Source organism: Pipra filicauda, unplaced genomic scaffold, assembly GCF_003945595.2.
Source record: "Pipra filicauda isolate LSUMZ 115617 unplaced genomic scaffold, ASM394559v2 scaffold188_size1440453_pilon, whole genome shotgun sequence".
In the NCBI taxonomy this organism is placed as follows: Eukaryota; Metazoa; Chordata; class Aves; order Passeriformes; family Pipridae; genus Pipra; species Pipra filicauda.
In genome coordinates this window covers 1,182,411-1,207,670 of record NW_024104296.1, presented here as the reverse complement: position 1 = coordinate 1,207,670, position 25,260 = coordinate 1,182,411, and the positions used below count along the sequence as shown (strand labels likewise).

The following is a 25,260-nucleotide window of genomic DNA, read 5'->3' as shown; positions in this document are numbered from 1 at the left end:
AGCTGGTGAGATGCTACTGGGTGTGTTAAAACTCGGGCAAACTGCACTGATGTGACCAGGAGGTCTCATTTGCTTTCCTCAAGCTTCAGTAGCAGCTCAGATGCATTTTCCAGGAGACTGGGTGCTATTGGCAGGTTTGTTTTGTTCTTTCCTGCCTAAGACACTTGAAGCAGCTCCTGGTTCTACAGTAGAAGACTCTACATTATTTGGGCACACGCCTTTTAGATCGCCTTTCTTACTCTATACATCCCTTCCTTTAGCAAGCTCCTTCTGCTCTCCAGAGTCCTTCTGCAGTCCAAAGCTGACTCCATGTAACATTATTTCCCTCCTTCATTCTTATCTCCAGTGCCCTGTGTAATCTCTTCCTGAGCTCAAGAGTTTTGACCCCACTCCTTCACCTCCCTCGATGGGTTGTACAGTGATAGAGCAGCCCAGGGTGGTGCGTGAAGACCGGGGACTGTTTCTTTGCAGAGGGCATCTCTCATATGGAGGAAACATCCAGCTGAGAAACCTGACCTAAACATGGCCAGAGTAGCTGTGTCAAAATAAAAATTCAGGCTTGTGGCAAGTTTTGTCTCAGCACAGTTGCTCCGACCCCTTTTCTGGGTTTCTCACCAAACTGAAATAATGCATGGCCTCCTGGGAGAGAGGGTGCTCTCCTGCACACTGAACTCTGGATTTTGTAGGAGACAGGCTGGCTCTGAGCTGCTCCCCAGTGATCCAACTCATAGAATCATAGAATGTTAAGTGGTTGGAAGGGACCTTAAAGTATCACCTAGTTCCAATCCCCCTGCCATGGGTAGGGTCACCTCCCACTAGACCAGGTTGCTCAGACTCTCATCCAACCTGGCCTTGAGCACTTCCAGGAATGGGTCATCCACAGCCTCCCCCGGCAGCCTGTTCCTATGCCTCACCATCCTCACAGTAAAAAATTTGTTCCTAGTATCTCCCCTCTTTCAACTCCTTTTAAAGTGTACATGAACTGCATGAAGGAGATGGTTAAGCTAAGCTGAAACAGCAGGAAGAGGCTCAGGGTGGCCTTTTTGCGCTTTGGGTGGGTGTTAGAGCCAACATGGAGCTCTTTCCCACCTCAGCTGCAGCACTTAAAGCTGGCACTGGCATTTCCACACCAAGCTGTGGCTGTGCCAGCAAGGATATGCTCAAACGATTGACTACTTGGGAAAGCCTTTGTTTTAATATCAGTGTCCTTGCCCATGCCACCCAGAGGTTGTCGTGAAGGGCCTTCTCATGGACAGAGGCTCACTGCTGCCTTGAGGCAATAAAGGAGATCCATGGAGAAGAGCTCGGGATGCACCGAGCAGCTGCCCAGCGGATGCGGAGTGTCCCTGGCTCATCCTGGCGTCACAGGGCAGGATTTTCTGTGCTGGGAGCATGTTTGCAGCAGCCTGGGCGTGTGGGCTGCCCTGGTGCCTGCGGCAGGGGAGCAGGATGGGGAGCAGGATGGGGAGTGGGGGCAGAGGGCGGCCGGGCGGCTCCCGGCACCACGCGAGGAGGCCGAGGGTGGCAGAGGGAAAACTACGGCTCTCCCCGGTTTTGGAGGAGGAGGATCTCAGGGCTCCACTTGTGTGCAGCCTTGTTTCCTGGCTGGTTGCAGGGCTTGTCTGTGCATGATAGCACTTGTTATTGCTCCTTTCTTGTTTGTTGGAGAAGGGGGGAGGGAAGGTGAGATACTTTCTATTTAAAACCAGAAGTGTTTGTCATCTCCGTCCAGGTGAATTAACCCACACTGGAAGGAAGTACAACATTCATGGTGCCTTTTGTAATCTGGGAAAGCCGTGGATTGATGTGTGCATCATCGCAGGAATTGCTTTGTTCACTCCTGCTTTCACTTCTGTTCTGCTTACCTGGCCACTCTCTGCACCCTTCCCCTCACAAATTTTGTGCTTCTGACTGCAGTAGGGCCAAGCATTGCCCCTTTGTTTTCATGCTGGCATGTGGCCAACTGCTCTCTCCTGTCATTCCAGCTTGCAGTGGGTTTGTGCACCCAGAGTCACTCACAGGTTAGATGCCTGTGAGCTGAAGTCTGGGGTTTCCAGGCCCTCTTGGGAGGCTTTATCTCAACAGGGCACATCAGATCACCTCATTTCACAAACAGAGCACATGAGGGAATGATGGCAAGCTCAACATCTCATCCAGAAAGAGCTGTGAAAGATCAGAAAGCCCCAAAAGTGGAAACAGTGAAGTATCTGTGAGACCTGGTGTAGCCTGGTAGAAGCTGGCAGTTGCTAGATAGGTTCATGTATGCTTGTCTGTCATTGGCCCTACTGAAAATGCTGATTGAAGGTTTACTGTGGCTCGCTGAGCTCCCTGGGGTCTCCTGGGCCCTCCTCTGACGGAGCTGACTGCAGTAGGAGCATAACATGGCAGAGCTCCGTAGGCATTCTCTTCTGGTAATTACTGGGCTCTTGTATATAGACTGCAGGTGCTGTCAGTCTTGTTTTATTATTTCCTCTTCCATCTCCATGAAATCCTTACTCCAGACATCTGTGTCTTTCGCTATGGTGCACCCAGCCTTCAAGCAGGAGCTTAACTGTTTCCCTGACTAGATGCTTAATTCCTCCCCCACTGTCTCTGCAGAAGGTTTGCCTGCTCCTTCTCTTGCTTCACTTCCCAAAGCTTCTCTCTTGCTCTCCCCGAGGTGTGCAAAACACCTGGCAGTAATATGATGAGACAAATCTCACTTGGCAGCTTACAGTGTTGATGTGCCGTGCACCTCCCTCTACCCTGTCTCCCAGTATTATCATGGAACTGCTCCAAATGCAGCTTTAAACTTGTCCTTTCACCTGTCCAAATCCCTTGCAACAGAGCCATGGAAGTGGAAACTGGGCTTTTAAGCTTAATAAGAGGATATTTGGTGTTGTGTACATCAGCAGAGTGAGCAAGACTTCTTCTGCCCCTCACAGAGTGTGGGCTCGAGTTTGAGGGTCTTACTATTCAGGCCTTTATGAGCCATCCTGTCTTTAGTAGTAGTAGACCTTCCTTAGCCATAAGCTTGTGTCCAAGACTACCTGAATCCCTAAACAGTCTCCCTGCTCCTGGGGAATCCGTTTTTGGAAACTGTCTCTGTTAGGCGTGACAAGTGGTACTTTTCTGGTTGTGTAGCAGGGGAGACTCAGGTGAGGTAGCCAGGAATGCTGAGAGCATTGGAGCACAAGAGTGATCTGATGCCATTGTGAAACCTTTGTTAAAGGAGGAGGTACATTTAATTGTACCTGTTGGGGACATTAAAGTTGATCCTGCCTTGGACAAGGTGGTCGTTCACAAATTTATGACCCTGCTGCTATCTGTGCTCTGCCAAACCCTCTTGTGTCTGTGCTGGAGATTCTTCCTGACTGTCCTACAGCTTCCCACGGGTTTCAACAGACTGTTTAGCAGCACCCAAGTAGTTCAGTACCAGCTGACAGCAGTAAGATGTGGTGGAAGCCCTGTGGGAACTTCCTGAATGGACATATGTCTTTGAAATATACTGTTTGTTGAAATTATAACTATTTACAACTACTCACCACTTGGAAGGGGAAAATCCAAATTGCGGAAACATCCCAGTTTTGGCCTGGTTTTGCAAGAAGGACTGTATTTTCAATATAAACAAAAATTAAAGATTACATGAGAGAAAACATGCAGGAACAAAGTTAACTGATGAATTAACTCAATTTTTTCCTAATTTTTTTTTTTTAAAGCGTTGGGGTTGTTTAGTCTGGAGAAGAGAAGGCTCTGGGTGAGACCTTAGAGCCCATTCCAGTACCTGAGGGGGCTTGTAAAAACGAAGGAGAGTGACTTTTTACAGGGTCGGTAGTGTTAGGACAAGGGGGAATGGTTTTAAACCAAAAAGGGAGAGATTTAGATTAGCTATTATGAAGAAATGCTTCCCTGTGAGGGAGGTGAGGCCCTGGCACAGGTTGCCCAGAGAAGAAGCTGTGGCTGCCCCATCCCTGGGTATGTTCCAGGCCAGGTTGGATGGGGCTCTGAGCAACCTGGGATAGTGGAACATGACCCTGCCCATGGCAGGGGGGGTGGAAAGCGATCGTCCTTAAGGTCCCTTCCAATTCAAGCCATTTTATGATTCTGTGATGACAGTCCCTGTGATTAAGGTGTATCTAATGCTTCAGTTCTGTCTCCAGAGCACGTGCTCATTGCTTTCAGAGCAGATGTTTTGTTTCACTTGACGTAAGGGAAAATAGAAGCTAAAACAGCTTTCAGGCCAGGCGTGCCCTGGCCATGGAGCTAACTGGGACAATTAGTTCAGATGTAATTATGCCCTTACTGCTTTTACTTTCTGTGTGGGATCAGAGGTTGTTACTTATGACTACAGAGCCACTCTAGCACAAGGAAATCACTGTTGATCTCAAAGATTTCTCTTTCAATGCAGAGAATTTCCTTTATCTCTGAGTCTCCCAAGTTAAAATTGTTACACATTCCCCCTCCCTCCACAACAGCAGGTGAAACTCTGGACAAAAATGTTAGTCTTAAAACTTATGGAAATTAGGAATGCCAGAGAGTGAGAAAGTATACAGATTTGGTTGTCTGTTTTGAGGAAGAATGAGAACCTCTTTTTTGCCTGAGCTTTGTGAATGGCAGAGCCAGGCATTGGGGCTTTTTTTTGGTCACTAAACAGCTGTCAGGCTTTTACCTGAAGAAATGTGGAATGGTTTCTCTGACCAAAAGATGCAGAACTATGGATTTGTGTCTGGAAACTTCAACACTTCTAAGATAGGGTGAAGGAGGAGAACACTGAAGCTTTATTCAGGGGGAAGTCTGGCTGTGGCTGCACATTGCAGCAGATCCTTCAGGGCTAAATTGCAAGCTCTGGTATGTGTGCAAGGGGACCCAGTGTATGGGAGGCAGCCCAAAGCAGCACTCCGTAGGCCATTTCTGATAAGCAGGGGATAGAGAATAGAGAAGACAGGCTGGAACACTAGAGAATATGTCCCAAAGGTAGAAGAAAAGGGAAACCTCCATGAGGGTTTGTCTCTTTCTCATGTTTTTTCAGGTAGGGATTGTGGGTCATGGCATAGGTAGAAGGCAGAAAGATAAAAGTGGTGAATCAGATTCTTCCGTTCTTTTCACAGACATATCCCAAATGTACATTCCCTAGTGCTTTGTCATGTCTGAACTTCAAATGCAATACTGGATGGGAAATTCCACTGTATCCTTTGGGAAACTGTCCAGCAGCCCTGAGATGGCATTTCCCCCCCCTTCCATAAATGATGATGTAGTTTCTCTTTGTGGTCTGCAGATATGTCCACACATACCAGAGTTACTCCTCTCAACCCATGTGGTTTACAGCCTTCAAATATCTTGTGTCTTGTGTCATGTCCTAGTTATTTGTTAATCAAATTGTTACATTCCTATGTCTTGTTAATCAGTTTCTGTGATGATTTGCAATAAGGTCCTGTGTTGCACAGACATACACAGAGGTCTGTAAAGAGGCATCAGCTCCAAAGAACAGGCCTTTCCCTGTTGAAATCAGATTTTTAAGACTCAACTAGAAGAGGCCCCACAAAACTTAGTGGAGATTTTTGATAATTTTCTTGTTCTCTGAATGCCTTCTGGTATCCCCTTTTGGGTCTGAGATAACTCACCTTTCATAAGTTGCACTGCAGCCATGGCAGAGATCAGCATCTCTCCTCTCTGACCAAAGTCACTTCCTGGAGTTGCACATAAAACTAAAAAGACACTAGAGGTATTTTTATGGTTTTATAACCAAAATATGGTTTTATTTTGGTGTTACTCATACTGCAAGCTTACCTCAGGTGCTTGCCTACTCTGAGTCTTCGTATTTGTTTCCCAACTCTTATCACCCACTAGGTATGCGGGTTGGGTTTTGGTTTTTTTCTCAGCTGCACTAGAACCAGTGAATTAGATTGATTGTATCATTCTGTTGTAGTAACAGAAAAATGCATTTCTGTTTAGCAGGATGTGTCACTGATGGAGTTTGAAGAAACAAGTGAGGGAGGCACCACTCCCCCAGGAGCCAGCAGCACCCCTGGGGAAGCTTGGGATTCTACAGCAGTTGGAGGAGAGCACCATGCCACTCACACACCAGCCGAAATGAGCACCAGCCCGTCGAGCTCTGCACAGGGAGCAGAGCTCAGCACTCCCGAGGACTGCCTTTCTGCTCCAGGGAAGGCAGCAGAGATGCTGGGCAGACCCTCTAACCCTATGCAAGAAGTGCCAGCAGGACTGGAACAAGAGCAGGGGGATGCAGAGCCTGAAAAGGGACTCTCAGAATGGGAAGGAGAAATGCCTTTAGAGGAGGGTGGACTAGATTATTCTCTGAAACATAAGCAATTAGAGGTAGCTGACCTGGAAAGCATCCAGGACTTTTCCTCTCACAGCACGGTTCAGGATGAGCTGGCCCCTGGCAGCCCCATCCTGCAGGCTGTGAACCTCAGCACTGAGTTTTCTCAATGCCAGGCAGAACTGGCTTTTCCTGGCTCAGACTCTCAAGCCCAGCAACCAAAATCTTCTTTGGCTGATGCCATTTCCTCTCAGAGAGAAACACCTAAGTGCTTTTTGGTGTGTAAAACTGTTTCAGAGGGACATTATAAGGCCAAACCATTTCTGGATAACATCCCCAAGGATTCTCTGCAGGAGGTTGATGGTGCTGCAGAGCAGAAGCAAAGCAGCAAAAAGGTGGCACCAGCACCTGACGAACAGTCTACATCAGAGGAAGCAGTAGGAGACACAGCTAAACCTTACACTTCTGAAGATGTTAAGGAAAGCCTAAGAGCACCCCAGAGTTTGGAAGAGAATGCAGAGTCTTTCTCTTCCCATCAGTTGTCTTCCACCTTAACATGTGACAGCCAAGTAAGTTCACTACAAGCAGAAGGAAACATAACTGGTGAAACAAGGAATGCCAGCATGGTCAAAGACCAGGGAACAGTAATGGTTCCTAAAGAAAACTCACCTACTTCCAAATGCCTTCATCTAGAAGATGATCATGGAAGAACAGAGGGGAGACCTGCCCCTTCAACAGAGAGAGCCTTCCAAGTAAAGAGTACTGCTAAAAGGAGTGAGGAAGTGAGTGCTTCACAGCATGAGGAGCCAGCAGAGGAGGAGGCAGCGTCTGAACTTCAGCAGGAAGAGGAGAAGAAAGAGTGCAAAGAGCAGAATCTGCCAGAAGACGGAAAATCTTTGGAGCCCAAAGATCAGAAAAACAAGCAACAAAATGGGCAGGAACAATTGCAGAGGGAAGAGCTCAGAGTGGAGGAAGAGCTCAAACTAGAGGCTCTATCATCAGCTTTTGGGTCAGAGATACCTTCTGTTCCCAGGTATAAGGTGGATATGTGTGGTTTGGAGAATGTTTCCTTAGCTGAGCAAAGGGGATCAGCATTTCCTCCTGGGGAACCTGTCTCTGTGGATCCTGGTGAAGATGTGCTGCTGAAAGCTCGTGTCACAGAAGCAGGTTCTGGATGTCAGGCACCTGCTGTCAGCTCTCTGTCTTCGAATAACCTGAACCCAGGGGGTGAAGCTCCACACACATGCCGTGTCTCTGACCAGTCGGAAGACCTAGAAGACTCTGGCCGCTTTTCCATCGGTGGTCAGGATCTTGGAGAAGCTCACTGGGATGATAAGACAAGACTGGGCAGGGAGAACGAGCACAGTGATGGGCATGGAAAAGCTGTCCAGAGGTTTGATAAAAGAGAGGCACCTCTCCATGGAGGAGTGGCAGCACCTTCTGGTGCAGAGAACTCAGAGGCTTCTGTTCCAGCACACCCTTCCTCTGGTACTAATAACTTGGAGCCACCTGATCCCAGAGATTCTCATCCTGCTACAGGAAAAGCTGAGCTTCCGGACTTCATTCCAGCTTTGCCCTCAGAGCTCACCTCAGTGGCTTCAGCGTCTGGCCCACAGAAGGAGGGTGCCAGAGCAGCCTCTGTGACCCCCCAGGACTGTCCTGGCACCAGCCGAAACGAGCTGCCAGACTCTGCAGGGAAGCCACCCAACCAAGCTGCTCCCACACAAGTGTGGGACCCAACACCAGGGCAAACTGCTGCTCTGAGTACAGATCCAGGGGAGGCCAAGACTTTCCATGAAATCCTTACTTCCAAGGAAGGTTTTCATGAAGACCTTAGTGGCCCATCTTCTTTCTCTGTAATATACACGAGCTCTCCTCCTTTAGAAGAGAGCCTTCCTGGGGATAGGAGGTCTGTGGTTAGCATTGCAGGGCCTCTGGAACCATCCCAAACACCAGGAAGGACTTCCACTCCCCTGAACCACCCAGAGACAATTCAGCAGAACTCCCCCGAAAAAAGTGCCATTATGCAGGGAAAAGAAACAGGAGCAAACGTGGGTCATAAAGCACAACAAATGCCTTTGTTTGATCAGCCTGACTGCAGTTTAGACCAAAAAGAGCTCGGATCCAGAATTTCCAGTGTCCTGAGCACCCTAACTTGGCCCTCTGAAGAAGATACGGTCCTTGCTGTGAACCAGGAAGAACAACCTCTGTCCCCTGTGTCCCACTCAAGCCTACCTCTGGTATCTGAGCCTGATGCCAAACAGCTTCCTCAGCCTCCTTCCCATGTCCAAAGGCCCACTCAAGCTCAGGCCCCTGCACTTAATGCAAATCACCTTGTCCCACCTTCAGCCCCCGAATGTTCCCAGCCACTGGCTCCTGGACCATACTCCAGGCCACACCTCAACTGTGCTATGGACCATAATAGGTTAGGAGCCATTCACCCTGCCATAAGCCATCCTCTCCAGACTGCTGCCTCTGGGTCCCATTCCAACTCTGTGGCCTCTGCTTCTGATGGAGAAAGTCTAGCAGAGAAGGATGGCCTTGTACCAGTAACTGGGGAGTGGGATCTCGGTGACTCAGGTTCCCACGATACAGAGACTTCCGATGACTCAGGGGTCAGTTTGTTGGCCAAAAGCTTTTCTGCTGTTGGAAGTGAAATGCTGGTTGGCTGCTCTGACACCAGCCCTGAAACAGCAGACCAGCACATGGATATAGAAAGTGGAAAATCCTCACCTGACCACCCTAATTGGCCCTCGTTGGAAGGCTTGTTAGCATCCACAGACTCCAAGAGCAGAGACTCTGCACAGCTCCTTCCAATGCTTGCATTCACCAACCCAATCCACTTTCTCCAGCTTAGCCCTCCATCACCACCAACCACCAGAACGACCTGCCAGGAAGAGGAGCTGCCATGGGAGCAACCGTCAAGCATCTTCGGTGTGGACACAAAGCACGTCCAGGCTCCACGGGCAGTCACAGAGAAAACAGAACGTGAGAGGAGGGTCAAGCAAAGGCTGGAAGGAGGGGAACATCAGCCAAAGGAAGAAGTGGCCAAACATGCACCCTTGGAAAAATCATCAAGTTGGCCAGACAAGAAGAAGATGGGGGTGGTTGCACAGGAGCCAGCAGCCAACCAAGAGAACCCGATTAGACGCCGAGTGAAAAGCAAGGACTGGCACCGCCAGGGCCTGAAGAGGATGTCAGTACCACCAGACATCTTGCAGGGTGAGTCCTCTCTTCCCTTTCCCTTCCCTGCCACTGCCCCAACTCATTGCAGTTCCCAAAAACATAGGAATAAATTAAACAGGCGGTCTGACAGAGAGGCACGAGCGCTGAGAGCTTAGTGTTGCTCTTGTGCCTTTCTGGTCATATTCCTCATTCCATGCAGCCCGTTCTGTCCTGCCCCGAGCTCCCCCTTCCCAGCTCTTCCCTCCCTGTAACAGCCCCTTTCCAAGCAGTAGGGAAGAGTCATGCACACACCCTCAGCAGCCCATATCTGTTATCACTTGTTTATTTACTGCCTCCCTTTATTTTGCAACTGACACTTTTAGGTTCCAATCTGACCTTCTAAAAAACATGATTTTACTGTGAAGGCAGGATTTGAGGTTACAGATAAGAAAGCAAATTTGTCAAACCCAAGGTCCCAGCTTGCATAAAATTCAATCACTGATGTCACAAGTGGAAAATATGCATCTTCTCTTGTGCAGCTCATTTAAACAGTACCTTCTATCAGGATGCATGTCTGTTCTTTATTATTATATCTGACATGAGCTTTAAACATAGTTGCTTCTTTTCAGCTCTTGCTTAGTTTATTTTTCAAGCTCCTTAACATGCTGGATTTTTGGCACAGAGGAAAAGGAGGGGAGTGTGGAGGGGTATAAAAGGTTTGGCAGAACTTGAATCAAACTTGTTCATGTGTTTGACTTGTAAATTCTTGGTTCTGAATTTTAAAACATTCAAGGCAACGGTACTGTCTTTCCTCCAGCCCATACCTGCAGCCTAGTCTTGGGCTTTCTTCCCCCTTCTGCTTCCAATGAATTTATATTTAGAATTTCTCCACACCTTATTTGATTAAATCCCTCACAAACCAAAAGAAAAAGCCATACTTTCTGCATTTGACATAAACAGATGACTCAAGCAGCAGTTTTGAATGCCCACATATAAATGTGAGAACTGGATTACAACATTCATTGTCAGACCATATCCCTTTTAAGACTCTTCACAGGAGTGATTTTGTTAGACATTCAGCATTTCTGCCCCAGAGTCACTGAGAGTTTTTGGGGCTCAACATCTACAAAAGAAAGTCTTGGGACCTTCAGACCTGCTTAGTGACTTTGGGTCCATTGATCTCCTGCAAGTAGCTGAAAAGGTAAAGACTGCACCAAATAGGGCCTGCAGGCAATGTCTTTGCTCAGACAACTGGAGACAGAAGCTCTCAGGGTTACTGTCACAGCCTAAAGTGTCAGCCTTTGTCTTTGTGTGAGAAATAGAAGTGGCTCACAGATGTTAAGTGTAAGCAGTGGCAAGGATTATTAAAACTAGAATGCTTCTGACCCAGAAATAAATGTCACGAGGGCACCTGTACTCCAGCTCCAGACTGACATTTAGGTGGGGTACAGGTAAGTGGTGTCTGTGTATCATTTGGATTGTAGCTTCACTCTAAAAATGGACTTATGTGTTTACTTTCTAATTGTCTTATATACAGAAGTTTCTTCTGTTCCTTCAGAGGAAGAAGCTCACAAGGCACACAGGGAGCCACCAGTCAGCTCAGAAACAGTTATATTGCGGTAAGTCTCTCAAAGGCCCCTTAGAATTTACCCCCATCTCTGTGCAGCACAGACACCTGACACACACCATTGTTTCTGAGTTACCAGAGCTGATGATAAGGAGAAGAAAACCGTAAATAAATGTCTTAGGCCTGTGCTTCAGTCTCCCCTCTTGAAGAGGACCCCACTGCAGCAGAAGTATGTCTGTGCCTTTAGGCCAGTGGTTCCATCCAGCCAAACTTTGCCCTTTGTTAAGTAGAGCATGTGGAACTTGAGCTTGTTGGAAAGAGAGAGGTCCTTGTTGTGACAGACCAGTTTCTGAGGTTTGGATAAGCCATCTCTGGTACTGTGCTCTTCATTCACTCTTTGTTTTGAAATCCTTATTCCCTAACAGAGAGAAGAAACCTGCAGACACAACAGAGAACTTCAAACGCCGGCACTCCAAGCTGATCAACTCCTGTAAGTACCTTCTGCCACCCCTCTCCTGCATCATCTCTCACCCTTGCAGTGAGCACAAAGGAGAGGGACTCCTGCCATATGGTAGCAGGGAAGACTACTGGAGTCAGTGAACTCAGAGTCCTGCAGTACACTGTGGCAGCTGGTGAGCTTTGCTTACAGCAAAATGTGTTCCCTTGAATTTGGGTGCCCCAATCTGAGACAGAACAGAATTTCCTCCAGGTTGAAGCAGAGGGCAAGTAGCTGCTACAGAAAGGATAAATGTATGTGTCTGTCTTCACAGCAAGATTGCTGTATCAGGAGTACAGTGATGTGGTTCTGAACAAGGCCATTCAAAGCCAGAAGAGAGTGGATTATCCAGAGGATATAGAGTCAAGTTTCCCAAGCTCCCCGAGGCTACGGAGGAAAGTGCTGTCTCCCCCAGACTCGTACTTGCAACGTCTGTCAGTCTCATCCAATGCATCCCTCTGGCAGGACATCCCCATGATCCGGGGCAGCAGAATGCTGCTCAATATGTCCCGTGAGGAGCAGAGGCTGCAAGAGGTAAGGGACAGATGGAACAAGATAAATGGATGGTCTGTAGTCCAGAAAGAGTCTCCTGAAGGGGGGATAAAGCAGAGAGCAAAAACTGTGATGTGGGAATGCAGGTGGTTGAATGCAGAGGTCACCTCTACAAGCACTATGGGGCTGTGCTACCAGTATGTGTGCTGAAGTGCCAAACTGTAGAAAAAGCAGCACTGAAGGACAGACTCTGGACTGTATCAGTAACTTCAGGGAAACAGACATGGGGAAATGGGAACAAGATAAAGAGTTCTGAGCATGTTCAATGCAAAAGAGCATATCAAAGTAGACTTGCAGCATTCTCCCACACATAAACTCTTGAGAGATGTTAATAAACCTACAGTAAATTGTATTTCCTTTGGCAGAGTGTTAGCTTACAAAATTCACCTTTGTGAGCTGCAGGGCTGAGAGGGAATAGGAAGATGTGTGGGTTCAACAAAATGGTGTAGAGAAACTGGGTGAGGAAAATAAGAGGAACTGAGCAGTGGATGGGAGGACATAGAGAAAGAGGTGAAAACAGCAGCATGGGAGATGTGATGGAGAAAAACATGGATGGTACAGATGCTGGACTTCATGGGAGCATGTAAAATAGGGAACCTTGTGGAAGTGGTGTTAAGGGGAGATAAAATGAGAGCAAGTTTTTGTTTTTAAGTCATGCCACAAGTCTGTTTTGTAAAGAAGGACTATAAAGAAGGACTATATGTAGCGGCACACTTGCCTTTCATTTCTAAAGCCTCTCTTCTGTAATTACGTGCTGGAAGGTTTTCTTCAGTCTCCTCCCTGTAAGATTCCTCACAGACTTGTGCAGTCTACTGATGCTGTGCTCCCTTATCTCCCAAGGCCAAGTTTGAGTTGATAATATCTGAGGCTTCCTACCTGCGCAGTTTGAATGTGGCAGTGGATCACTTCCAGCGATCAGCAGAGCTCCAGGCCATGCTCACCAACCAGGAGCGCCAGTGGCTTTTCTCCCGCCTTTCCGACGTGCGCGATGTCAGTGCCAGGTGAGATGTGGGCCTTTGCTTCCCGGACTAATAGGCACGGGATACTTCCCAGCATTTCCATCAGTAACATTTCTCACTCCTCCCCTCCGTGTTCACTGACCTTCAGGGGAGATACACACACACAGCACTTTGTGATGATGTAACAGCACTGCCTTGAAAGGAACATTTGCCTTTTTGGGTGATGTAAATCCTGGTGTTGAGTCCCAGATATTGGGGCTTAGTGGTGCACAGAGATCAAAATGTTCAAAATGGTACCCACGTGCCATTGGCTTCAGCTGTAATTAAACTTGACTAAGCAGACCCCGTCCCAAACCAGCTCCTGCCAAATACAAAGAGGCAGCTGCATGAGCCCTGACCAAAAAAAGAAAAAAAAAAAAGAGGGGGGAGATCTAAGTTACAGCCATCACTTGACAGAAACTAATGTGAATCAATTGAGCATAAGTCATGAAAATGTGGACATGACCCCACATGCAAGGAATCCTGTATTTTGTAGGATTCTGTCCTGCTTTTCCTCCTGCAAGGCTTGGCTTGGCATATCACTAAGCTAGTAAGGGTTGCTGCTACCTTTTTACATTCTACCAGTGGGATTATTCTGGTGATTATTCTTAATTTTCAGTTGGTTGCTGACCATGTGTTAGAAGAATGAGCTCTCACGAATAGAGGGCTTTTGCCTCTGCTTTTTCCTTGCTGACTCCAAGCCCTAAATAGTCATTGTCTACAGACATTATGCTCTCTAGAAGTACAAAGCTGTCTTGTGCTTATCTATGGGCTGCCAGGGTTTTGGAGGACTGAGGCCATTCCTGCTTTACTTCAATGACACTGATGTTTCCCTCTCCTTTCATGCCACCACATCCATGTGCTGCAGTTTCCTCTTTGACTTGGAGGAGAAGTTTGAGGAGGACATGTTTACCTTCCATGTGTGCGACGTGGCTCTGAAACATGCCCCGGACTTCCGCAGGGTGTATCTTCCATATGTAACAAACCAGACATACCAGGAGCAAACCTTCCAGCGGTTACTGTAAGTTTTCTCTTCTGTTGCACTCTTCTCCCCTCTTACTTCCTTAAATATTCACTCTTTCCAAAGATGGGGAGCACTGCAGGTACTGGCTATTGACTACAGGCAATAGCCCAAGAAGGACAGGGAGGGACCTTCTTCCCTTCAGTGGCATTTGGGATAGTAGGACAGAGCTGCTGCAGGCTGTTCTCCCATCGCATTGGAGAGGAAAAGATTAATATGTGATCCAGCTGCAGGCTGTTCTCCGTCTGCCCTCTGCTGAAGAGAGCAAAAATGACTGTCCGGGATAATGGTTTTCAGTCTGTGGTTTCCAGAATGTTAAGAACCAGAAAGTGATAATTTCATGTGAAACTTCCAACCTCATCCACTCTGTGATTCTGTAACTAAAAGACCATGGCTGCTGTCAGTAAGCTTAAGCCAGCTATCCAGGGGGCTTTAAAATGGATTGAAAATCCTGAGGCCAGAGAACACCATCAGCCTCTCTTGCTTTAGGTGATGGAGTGGAACATCTCCCACCCTCCTCTTGTGTACCCAGTGAGTGGCACAGCCAGTCATAGTCATTAATCAGGCATGGGCCTGGTCCTGGGTAAGGTTTCCTTGCCACTTCTGCACTGCTTCCCTTCATAACCACCCAATTCCAGTGAAGTTACAGTGATTCCAGGAGAAGGCAGTGTTCCCAACAGCCTATTCAGGCACGCTCTCAGGGTGCTGCTGCCTGGGAGAGATCTAGTCTCACAATTGATTCCCTTCAGGGAAGGCTCAGTTCCACACATAAAGAACCTCCAGGATATTGTCCAGGACAACGACTACTGGACCTACAACCTTTTTCCCCAGCTCTTCAAGGATATGGGCTTGTCTGTTCAGGAGGCTGGTACCACTCTCATACCTTTAGTCATTTAACTGCTATTGCCCAACATGGACAACTGGAAGGCAGTGGCTGTGTCTAGGAATGTAAGAGAGATGTTAAGGGAGGAAGGCAGCTGCCCTCAAGAGTAGCAAGGAATGGGAAGCAGCTGTTTCCAGACCCTGAACACAGCCCCTGAAGCTGAATCACTCAGTGTAAGGAAAGAATACAAACCACCACTGTCTCCATGAAAGGTGTAGTACTAATAGAAGGAATTGAAATGTAGATGTCACTTCTGCCTTTTATTCAAGAGGGCTGTGACAGAAAGAGGAAAGATATACTAACAGCTGTACTGCCATCCTGTAGCTTTTACAAACCCACACCTGCTCTTCATCAGAGTGGTGCAGTCTCTTGACATCTCTTGCCCCAGGAACAAACCCTGACTGTTGGGAGTTCTCCAACATTCACTGAAATCTGATACTAAGGAGGTTATTTATTTACTCTGATGCCTGGATGTCTTTTTCTTTACCACTCCCACAGAAATGGAAATGCAGGGTTCCAGCAAGTCCTGGAGAGACTGGAAAGTGATCCAGTATGCCAGCGCCTCTCACTTAAATCCTTCCTCATCCTCCCTTTCCAGCGCATCACTCGACTCAAGCTCCTCCTACAGGTAACTGTGGGGATTCTCTGCTTTCCCTCTGCTTTCCCTCTGCTTTCCCTCAGGTTTCCACCAAGTTTCCCTCAAGCTATGTCCAGGAGCAGCTGAGGGAGCTGGGGAGGCTCAGCCCGGAGAAAAGGAGGCTCAAGGGGGACCTTCTCACTCTCTACAACTATCTGGAGGAGGTTGTAGCCAGGTGGGGGTAGGGCTCTTCTCCCAGGTAACAAATGACAGGATGAGAGGAAACAGCCTCGCCAGGGGAGGTTCAGGTTGGACATCAGGAGGAATTTCTTCACGGAAAGGGTGGTCAGGCATTGGAAGGGGCTGCCCAGGGAGGTGGTGGAGTCACTGACCCTGGAGGTGTTCAAGAAATGACTCAGTGCTCTGGTCTAGTTGAGAAGGTCAAAGGTTGGACTCAGTCCTGGAGGTCTTTTCCACCCTTAATGATTCTATGTTTCTAAGCTGATCCTTTGTCAAGTCTGAAAGTCACATAAACACGAGGTGGCTCCAAGCACCAGGTGGAAACACTGTACACTGCCCTTCATGTTGCATCTGTGCCAAGTTTGGCAAGATGCTCTAAAGCCATTCTGTTGTGTGCTTTGTGAATATGCCTTTGCAAAAGCAAACCCATGTGTCATGGTACAAGTGCCTGCTGTGCACTAGGCCAGCACTGTGAGCTGGATGTGTGGATATACTGGATATGCCTGCATGAAGCGGTGCAGTTTGTATATTGTTTAGGACTGTGTTGCAACACTACTTTATTTGTACTCCAATAAATAATGTATGGAGTCTTCTCAGAACGTGTTGATTTACATTTTATTGAGCTTTTTTGGCTTTCTGCTAGAAAAATAAAGCGAGGGCTCCTTGGCTGCCCTCTGGAAGGCAGCCTGTCTCTCCTCTTTGCCTGCCATGCTGACTAATAGGAGCCTTCCAGACAGGGAACCAGCAAGTCCCTAATAAATTAATTTTGAGCTCTTTCTATGAAAGTCTTTTTTCTGTGTATTTGAGCCTCTTTTTAACAAGAGAAAGGGACAATTCTGTGCATAAAACCATTTGTGCTTGAGTTAGTGGTTGCTTCCTATGCCATGTAAATTCTGTGTGATAGTTAATACAGTTCAGTTTTTCAGGAATATCCTGTTCAATGCGACTTACCAGTGACATTCTGCATCTCAAATTTTTGGCCTTGTTAACTCCACATGTCATAATCTACTTCTGCTTTAGTTTCCCTTGAGACTGGTATCTTGGTGTTCCCTTATTTCTCCTACACTTCACTGATACTTAGGTCCAGCTTTCCCTGTGTGAATTATGAAAAGCGTCTTTTCTCACACAGAATATCCTGAAAAGAACTCGACCTGGGTCTGAGGAGGAAGTGCAAGCAACACAGGCCTACGATGCACTTGAAAAGGTAAGGCTGCCAACTCTTCCTGCAGCCCTGCAGAAAGGGCTCTGGGGGCTTTGGTTGATGGTACCAATAATACAAGTCAAAAATTTTGGGCTCAGCAGTAAAAATATTAGAATTTGTCCAAGGGAGGGCAGCAAAGGTGGTGAAAGAACTAAGAGGGCAAGACTTAGGAGGAACGACAGGACACTAGGTTTGTTCAGCTCAGAGAAGGCTGAGGGTGACCTCATTGCTGTCTACAACCTCCTCACGACAGGGAGAGGAGAGGGATGTGATGATTTCTTCTCTCTGGATGCAAGGGAATGGCTTAACGCTGTGTCATGGGAAATTCAGATTGGATATTAGGATAAAGTTCTTCACAGAGAGGGTGGTAAGCACTGGAACAAGCTCACCAGGGGAGTGATCATGGTCCCAAGCCTGATTGTGTTCAAAAGGTGTTTGGGCAACATTCTTAGATACATGGTTTAACTTGCAGTTTGCCTAGTGTAGAGTCAGGAATTGGACTTGATGATCCTCATGGGTTCCTTGCAACTGAGGATATTCTGTGACTCTCTGCAGCATCACACAGATGTGGCCCAATCCTTTTAATTAATCCTCCCCCTTGTTGAGGGCCCATGTCACTGATCCTCATACATAACAAATTTGTGTGTTCATGTGCAGTGGTAGCTGTGAGCAGAAAACACTAAAGCAGGAGTCAGCTGGGATGCAACTGAACTGGCACCAGTGATACCAAACTACTTTTTTCAGGACTCACTTTTTCCAGTCTCCTAACCAGCCCTTTGTGTTCCTTACTTTTGTCTCTAATTAATGATCAACTCCCATCCTAGTCCTTGCAAGAAAATCCTTCTTTAAATAAAAACACGGCATTTTTCTGTTGTGTCCCTTCTTCTGTCCTGTTTATTACAGAGGCAAGATTTAAAGTCTTCTGGGACAACTTGTTATCTAAAATCTGTACAGCATCATGCAATGAATGTCTCTAGTGTTCCCCCCCCAGTATCCCAAAGTTAAAGCAATGCTTGCCACAGAGATTTCATCTAAAGAATAACTTCCTTAAGAAAGAAGGGTGATCACTGTAGGTATAGAGAGGCTTAGAATGCTCACTTGGAAAATACTCACTCTGCTCTGCACTGCTGCAGCCTCACCTCGAGTCCTGTGGGCAGTTTAGGGTGACACAGTACAAGAAGAATCTAAAGCTATCAGTGTCCAAAGAAGGGCCACAAAGATGGTGAAGGGACTGGAGGGGAAGCCCTGTGAGGAGTGGCTGAGGTCACTTGGCTTGTTCAGCTGGAGAAGAGGAGGCTGAGGGGAGACCTCACAGCATCTGCAGCTTCCTCATGAGGGGCAGTGAAGGGACAGGCACTGATCTCTGCTCTGCGAGGACCCGAGGGAACGGCTGGAGCTGTGTCAGGGGAGGGTTAGGTTGGACATTGGGAAGAGTTTCTTTACCCAGAGGATGGTTGGGTACTGGAACCCAGAGCAGTGGTCATGGCCCCAAGCCTGCCAGAGTTCAGAAAGTGTTTGGACAACACTCTCAGACACATGATGGGATTCTTGGGGTGCCGTGTGCAGGGCCAGGAGTTGGAGTCCATCTTTGTGGGTCCCTTCAAACTCAGCATATTCTGTGATTCTATTCTATACTTCTTTTGCAGGAGGATGCCTAAGGGACTGTCACTTATGCTGACTCCTGAGGGCTGGGAGTCATAGTGATCCCACCAGGCAGTTCTGCTCCCACCTCACTGATGCTCTCTTTTCCTCTGCAGCTCATCAAGGACTGCAATGAAAATGTCCAGCGCATGAAGAGCACTGAAGAGCTGATCTACCTCAGCCAGAAGATTGAATTTGAGTGCAAGGTGAGCTCATCCATTCCCTGGGCCTTGCTCCAGCCTAAGGTATTTTCTGCCTTTCCTCACAAAGCCACTTGCACTTTCTCTTTGTTCTCCTCTCCGATATACACAGAACTGTTGAACCAGCTCTTCATCAGTGCTTCCCTGACCCAATCACTCATGTCAACCTTCAAATAAAGGTGTCTACCATGACTTGCACCTCTCCAACTGGAGAGTTGAAACATTTCCTCGAGAGAAAGGCAAAAATGCAAATCCAAAGCTCACGGACACTCATTTGCTTGTACGTGTTTGATGTAAACGTTCATTTCTGTCCTGCAGATATTCCCACTCATCTCACAGTCGAGGAGACTTGTGAAGTGTGGTGAGTTGACAGCACTGGACTTCAACAACCTAAGTCCAAAATGGAAAGTCACCACCCGGCCCATCTACCTACACCTTTTCAATGACTGCCTGCTCCTGTCTCGGCCGAAGGAGTGAGTGCTTCAACACAATTCTTGCTGCCCCTTCTAATACCTGTCTCTTTTGGGGTCTGTGCTTTGGTGACAGAGTCCTTTCCCTCTGCCTGCCAGCAAGTGGCAGCCTTTGTCAAGGCACTCTCCTATCCCAACCTGATGTGAGTATCATGCAAGTATGTGGAAATTGATAGTCCCAACTCCTAATTACAACATACGATAATATAAAAAGATAGCTTGTGGTCCCTAGTGCAACACTTCTATTCCGCCTTTCCATCTCTATAATGTGAAACACTTTATTAATAACCATTTATTCTACTTTTACTTGGTAAATGATTTCTTCCTACAGGACAGTATGAAGACTAGTGAATGTGCAAATCGCTGGTTTGTCATGAGAGTTGTTTCACTGTGCTGGGGGTTTGGGGTGGTGGTTTTGCTTCTAAGCTGTAAGCTACCAAATTAAATTCTGACAGGACAGAGCTTATTATTTTTATCCTTTTCATTAAATCCCCTCTTCTCTGGTCTTCTGAGACTTATAGCAAGAATAACACTTGACGTGTCTGAGGCAAATGAAGACTCGTTAAAAGCTTTTTACTTTCCTGACCTCACAAAATAACATGGACTCGCTTTGTAACCCTCATCACCTTAAAACTCACAGCTTGTTTTGCTCCTCCCCTTTCCCTGCAGGGGTGGACGTTTTGTCGTGTTCGACCACGCCGCTTTCTCAGATGTGCGTGGGGAGAAGTGTGAGATGAAACTCCACGGAGCAAACAAAAACGTTTTCCGTCTCTTCCTGCTTCAGAATTACCAGGGAAAGAGAGTGGAGTTTTTGTTTCGGACAGACACACAGTAAGAGCTCAAGGTTACCCTCAACATATCCCGTTACCAGACATCTCCTAGGAGCCTGATGATTGTCCCTCAGTTACCCAAATGCTGACATACCAAATGCAGCTGCTGAGCAGAGGTCTTGAAAAACATCCCCTTGCTATAACTATTTCCTTATGAAGCACCTTCCTTCTCTCTCATCACAACTGCTCACACAATACTTCCACATTATGTCATACCAAAAATGGGAATTTTTGCCTTTTCCCACCCCCTTTCTCTACCTCCCCAGAGTACCCCCTGAAGCCCCTCCTGTGAGCAAACACCCCCTCCCATGTCAGTCACCAGACTGCTGTCCCTCACATTGTGATGTTTTCCAGCAGTGAGAAGCTGAGGTGGATCTCTGCTTTGGCTCCTCCACGGGGAGAACCAGACCTCCTGGAATGCCCTGGTGAGTCTGCTCTGCTGCCCCCGCAATGGGGGTGGGCTGTCTCAGGGGAGTCACAGTCACTGTGAGGTGGAACATCCCAGAATGATTCCAAGGCACAATACTTGAGGGTTTTTTGTAAATAAAGAAGATACTCGTGGGTTTTCCCTCAGTGCCAGGTTGTGCCAGTTATTTTACCTATTTTAACTCCTCATATTAGATGAAGGCCTGTATTGTCCCTTCCGGTTCTCTGCCCTTTAGTGTTTGGGCAGTACCCTATTCCCCACCTCCTCTGTATCTGATGCACACAGGTTTACTGTTGCTTTCTCCTACACCAGTATGATCTTTCCTCCCCTTTAGATGCACCGCAGGTTCAATGCATAAAGACTTACAAGGCTCGGGAAAATGATGAGCTGGCTTTGGAGAAGGCAGATATCATCATGGTTATGCAGTACAGCAACGATGGTGAGCAGAATGAGCAATGGCTGTCTTTAAAGTGTTGGACTGAGAGGACAAGGAGACTCTCCATTAGGATGCTTTATTTGGAAGCTGAAAGGGGATCTCCTCCTTTGCTCTTAGGGCCTTGTTGGAGGGGGCTTTTGGGGAAGAATGGAAATAAAATTGTGATTCTTTCGCCTCATGTTGTGTTTCTCCCCACACCACAGGATGGATGGAAGGGGTTAAACTTTCAGACCGGGAGAGAGGCTGGTTCCCCTCAGAACACGTGGAGAACATCTCCAGCAAACATGTGCGGCAGAAGAACCTGAAGGAGGAGCAACGTGTGAAGAATGCCAAGCAGCAGGTCTTCTGCAAGAAATAAAGACTCTGTTTGGACCTGTACAGTCTCCCTGCCATGGGGAAGCCATGTTTTTTCTATTGTGCCTCAGAAGAAATGCCTCTGCAAAGAGCATAATACAGCACTTTGACAGAACCAGGTGCTTTTTGCCAAAGAAAGCGGGAATTCAATCAGGAAAAATCACTCACTTCCTCTGTGTCAGCAGGACTATGGCAGCAGGAGGAGGAGTAAAGATTGCATGTATTGCTTGCTTTGTGGTAGTAGGGAGGGACTTAAATCTGACAGAGGTCCGGGATCTGGACTTCTGAAAATATATTCCTGTTTTTGCCACTGACAAGTTGTGGGACCTTATGCAAGTCACTTCAGAGTTCTGCCTCAGTTTTCCCATCTGCGAAATGGGGGGAAGCTCACCTACCTCACTGCATGGTGTGAGGCTAAATTCACTAGTATTAGCAGACTAAGAGCTTTGAGCTCCTGAGAAGGAAGGTGCTAAGTGCAAAGCACAACAGAGTTGAGGAGAGTTTTCCATTTGAATAGCCTCTTGATATTCTTCATGGTGTTGATCTCCATAGTGTAATTTCCACTTAGAACAACTGATGTGTTTGATCATGCAGGTCTACTGGGGTTTAGATAGGCAAATATTTCATTGCACCCAAATTTAACTCGGTCTCAGAGTGCTGTTGAGAGTCCTTGACAGCATGAGAAAATCCAATGGAGTGGAGCAAAGTTTTCAGAAGCCACTATGATGATTTCCCTCACCTTAAGAGGTATCATGCTGAAGAATCCGCTTCACAAAGGTCACCTCTCTTACGAACAAGTGTCCCACTAAGCTGTCTGAAACGACCTTTTTTTTACTCCGCCTCCCACTCAAAGTAGATCAGTGACTTTTGACAAAGATTTTTATTATGTGTTGGTACACGCCCTGTACAGAATTACCATGACTAAGGCACATGCAATGAAGTGGCACTTTCCTGCTGCTCTTACTCTGATCGCTCATGTGGTATTGCATGCACCATTTTGCACACTTAGGGAGAACACTGAGATATTTAGCCACTGTAGATAAAGTCAAAGTATGCACCAGGGTCTCTGTTCTTTTTTAGAACTCTCTGGTTTTAAGTCCAGTTTACATGCATTTGTGCAGAACTTGTCTATTTGAGGATATGCCTTCAAGTGTAAAATACTGTTTCTGTGTTAAAAGTGTTTGCGTTCAGCTCAGTCAATGCAAGATCAAGTATAAGAATCAATACACCAAGGAAAGCAACGTGTAGCCTTCTTGCATTTAATATATTTGAAGAATTAGTTATCTTCATATTTCCAGCTTTCTGTCTCTGTAACATTCTGCCTTTAAATCCCATTTACATTGTATCTAGTATAGCTTATTACAGCCTATTTATATCAATAATTTTAGCTGGATTAAAAAAAAAAGAGTTGCTTTTAGTCTTAATAAACTCATGCACTTCTCCAGTTAAAATAAAAAAACCTTTCTGCTTTCCTCATTACTTTCGTTTTCCTCGCAAATGTAAGTAATTCAGTATTTACTGAATATACATTCAGTATTTTCATTATTTTTTCCCTTTAGCTGTCCTTTCTAAGTCAGTATGAAGTACAAGCAGCTCTCCTTAGCTGAGGCAGTGAGGAAAACTTGCTTTATTAGCACACTCTGTGGTTCTTTGGTGTTATCCCCAGCCCTGAAGCTGCTGCAAGTTCCACAATGGTGTTGGTCATCCATATCTCAAGGTAAACTGAAGGGATGAACTACAGAAACTGGGAGTCCAGCCCATGATAGCAGTAAGCCAGGAATTATTCAACTGTCTTTTAATCTGTGGTCCAGACAACAATCTACCTACACACTTTTTTCTCCTAGAAGAATTGAAGCTTGCCCTGAGCTAAGAAAGAAAGGAAGCTCTACTTCAAACTAAGGTGACACAAGAAGGGTTATCATCCTCAACAAGACCCATGAATGTTCAGATATCCAGAATGCCTGCTTGTCCCAGGCTGGCATGAATTTATGCAATACCTAAGTCATCAGCATCATCAGTGTCTCCACTAGGATACAAAAAACACTGGGTTGGGATCAGTTCAGCACATGTCTGTGTAAGGTTATCCCATGCTGTCTGAGGTATTCCATATCCTCATCAGCTTCATCTTGGCTACCTGTACCAAGGAGAAGACAGACATAGATACATCAGAAGTCATCTTGTTAAACATTTTGAAAGTCAAGAATTCTTTTTCAACTTTTGCTCTCACAAAACAAACAGGCAGATTGTTCATTAGAACCTCCCAACGTGGCATCTACATTGAATTCTGTATGTTCCTGTTAAAATTTGTGTTGAGATAGGAAACCTCAAGGCTGCTGTTGTGATTGACAGCATTTCTATGCTGTTTAACTAGTTGAATCAAAGGCTAACTTCTTCATGTCACAGGTAGAGCCTTTATTTCCTGATGTCAGGCCTTTGTATGTTTAGGAACATTTAAGGGTCATGCTTCTAAGTGCTCATGCCCTGGTTTATTTTGATTTCTTGAATTTCAGATAGGCCTCAACTTCTCACTATTTATTTCAATTTTTAACTCCAGCACCATCCTGCCACCAAAATCCATATCTGCACTGAAATGCTTTTTGAAACTGAATAACATCTGTACATTTGCACAAACTTAATCAAACTAGTACAATACGCCTTCCAACTGAGCATTCAGGATACAGGAATCAAGTTAACAGAGTATCTGCTGTGTCCTATCACAGTCTTCTTTATGAGTGGGGATTTCTCCCTACATTATCTAATGTGGATAACCTGATTTCCCAGAAAATTAGTGTAAAACAGAAGCATAGGGTTTGTCAAACAAGTCCCAATACTTTTCTAGGAAGATCCACAAAGAAGGCAGGGCATAGGAACAGTGTGTGAGAGGTGCCAGTGTATCTTCTCCAAGAACCTGTGGAGACTGATACATAGTGTATTCAGACAAAAGAAATTCAGTATTTCTATACTGAAAAAAAACCAAAACCTCAGAGGGCAGTTACACTAATTTATTTTTGTGACAAGAACAGCAATGAAGTACAAGTATAAACTACATCTAAACAGTTTTGTTGACAGTCTGAGAAAGTCATTGTTTACATCTGAAAATTAAATGTTATGACTCCTGTCATTTTTCATATAAAGAAGTATAAAATATATATACATATAGATATATGTGGTTCTAAAGAAAAAAAAGTTCACAGCCCTGGGAGCCTGTGTTGGTCCCTCCTCAAGGAAAATAAAGCGTTCTCCACAGTTCTTACTCCCTTCACAAGTAAAAGCTGACATCAGGACTAGAGTTCAGTAAACACAACGTTGCTCAGAAACAGGAACCTCTAAAGCAGTTAGTGATTTTTATAATTTGCACTTTTACCTAATATTGAAGAGGTCCCATCCCTTCTAAGATGAGTTGTGTTTTGTCAGCTGAATGCTGTTAGCAAACTAATTGCCATTTTAGCCACACTGACATTGCAGCCAGCATGTCTTGCAGCTGGTGGCTGAACCAGGTGCACAGTTAGACTGATTATACTGTCTGCAAAATGCTGGCACATGTTTCAGCTTACACTCATTTAACGTGACGAAACTACTCTTAGGTGAAAGCATCTGCAGAAGCAGGATCTTCCAAGGTCTAGTGAACCTTGAAACAAAGACAGAAGGGAAACACACAGTGCCGTGAGAGCAACAAGATGGTAAGCCAGTAGCCACAAGGAGGATGAAGGATGTTCTATTTTGGTGCATCAGAATGCAGTGAAGCAAGGCTCATTCTTCATGCCAGTACTGTCTTTGCAGACAGTGCAACCCCCGTTGATGGAGAACCAGAAGCATTGCTAAATAACTACAGCCAGAGCACATTAAAAAGGCAATATCTTCCTGACAGCCTACTGGAAAAGATTACAGAATCAGAGTCATTAGGGTTGGAAGGGAGAGTATCCAGTCCAACCCCCTGCCAATG

General features: G+C 46.3%; 1 protein-coding gene across 4 annotated transcripts in view; it reads left to right on the top strand.

Annotated features, from left to right (window-relative positions):
* The window catches only part of ARHGEF5 (Rho guanine nucleotide exchange factor 5), a 36,568-nt gene extending 13,798 nt beyond the window's left edge, over positions 1 to 22,770 (top strand). For 3 of the 4 annotated variants that reach the window (XM_027733244.2, XM_027733241.2, XM_039380171.1), the window contains exons 2-15: positions 5,932 to 9,481; positions 10,962 to 11,043; positions 11,417 to 11,481; positions 11,762 to 12,021; positions 12,880 to 13,040; positions 13,906 to 14,058; positions 15,440 to 15,569; positions 16,888 to 16,962; positions 18,717 to 18,806; positions 19,119 to 19,273; positions 19,940 to 20,101; positions 20,455 to 20,525; positions 20,862 to 20,966; positions 21,167 to 22,770. In XM_027733244.2, coding sequence (XP_027589045.1) covers positions 5,947 to 9,481; positions 10,962 to 11,043; positions 11,417 to 11,481; positions 11,762 to 12,021; positions 12,880 to 13,040; positions 13,906 to 14,058; positions 15,440 to 15,569; positions 16,888 to 16,962; positions 18,717 to 18,806; positions 19,119 to 19,273; positions 19,940 to 20,101; positions 20,455 to 20,525; positions 20,862 to 20,966; positions 21,167 to 21,321 — 5,199 coding nt within the window. In that variant the 5' untranslated portion in view covers positions 5,932 to 5,946 and the 3' untranslated portion in view covers positions 21,322 to 22,770. The remainder of the gene's footprint in view (positions 1 to 5,931; positions 9,482 to 10,961; positions 11,044 to 11,416; positions 11,482 to 11,761; positions 12,022 to 12,879; positions 13,041 to 13,905; positions 14,059 to 15,439; positions 15,570 to 16,887; positions 16,963 to 18,716; positions 18,807 to 19,118; positions 19,274 to 19,939; positions 20,102 to 20,454; positions 20,526 to 20,861; positions 20,967 to 21,166) is intronic. The other variant, XM_027733245.2, reaches the window with a different exon arrangement.
* Positions 22,771 to 25,260: the final 2,490 nt, after the last annotated feature.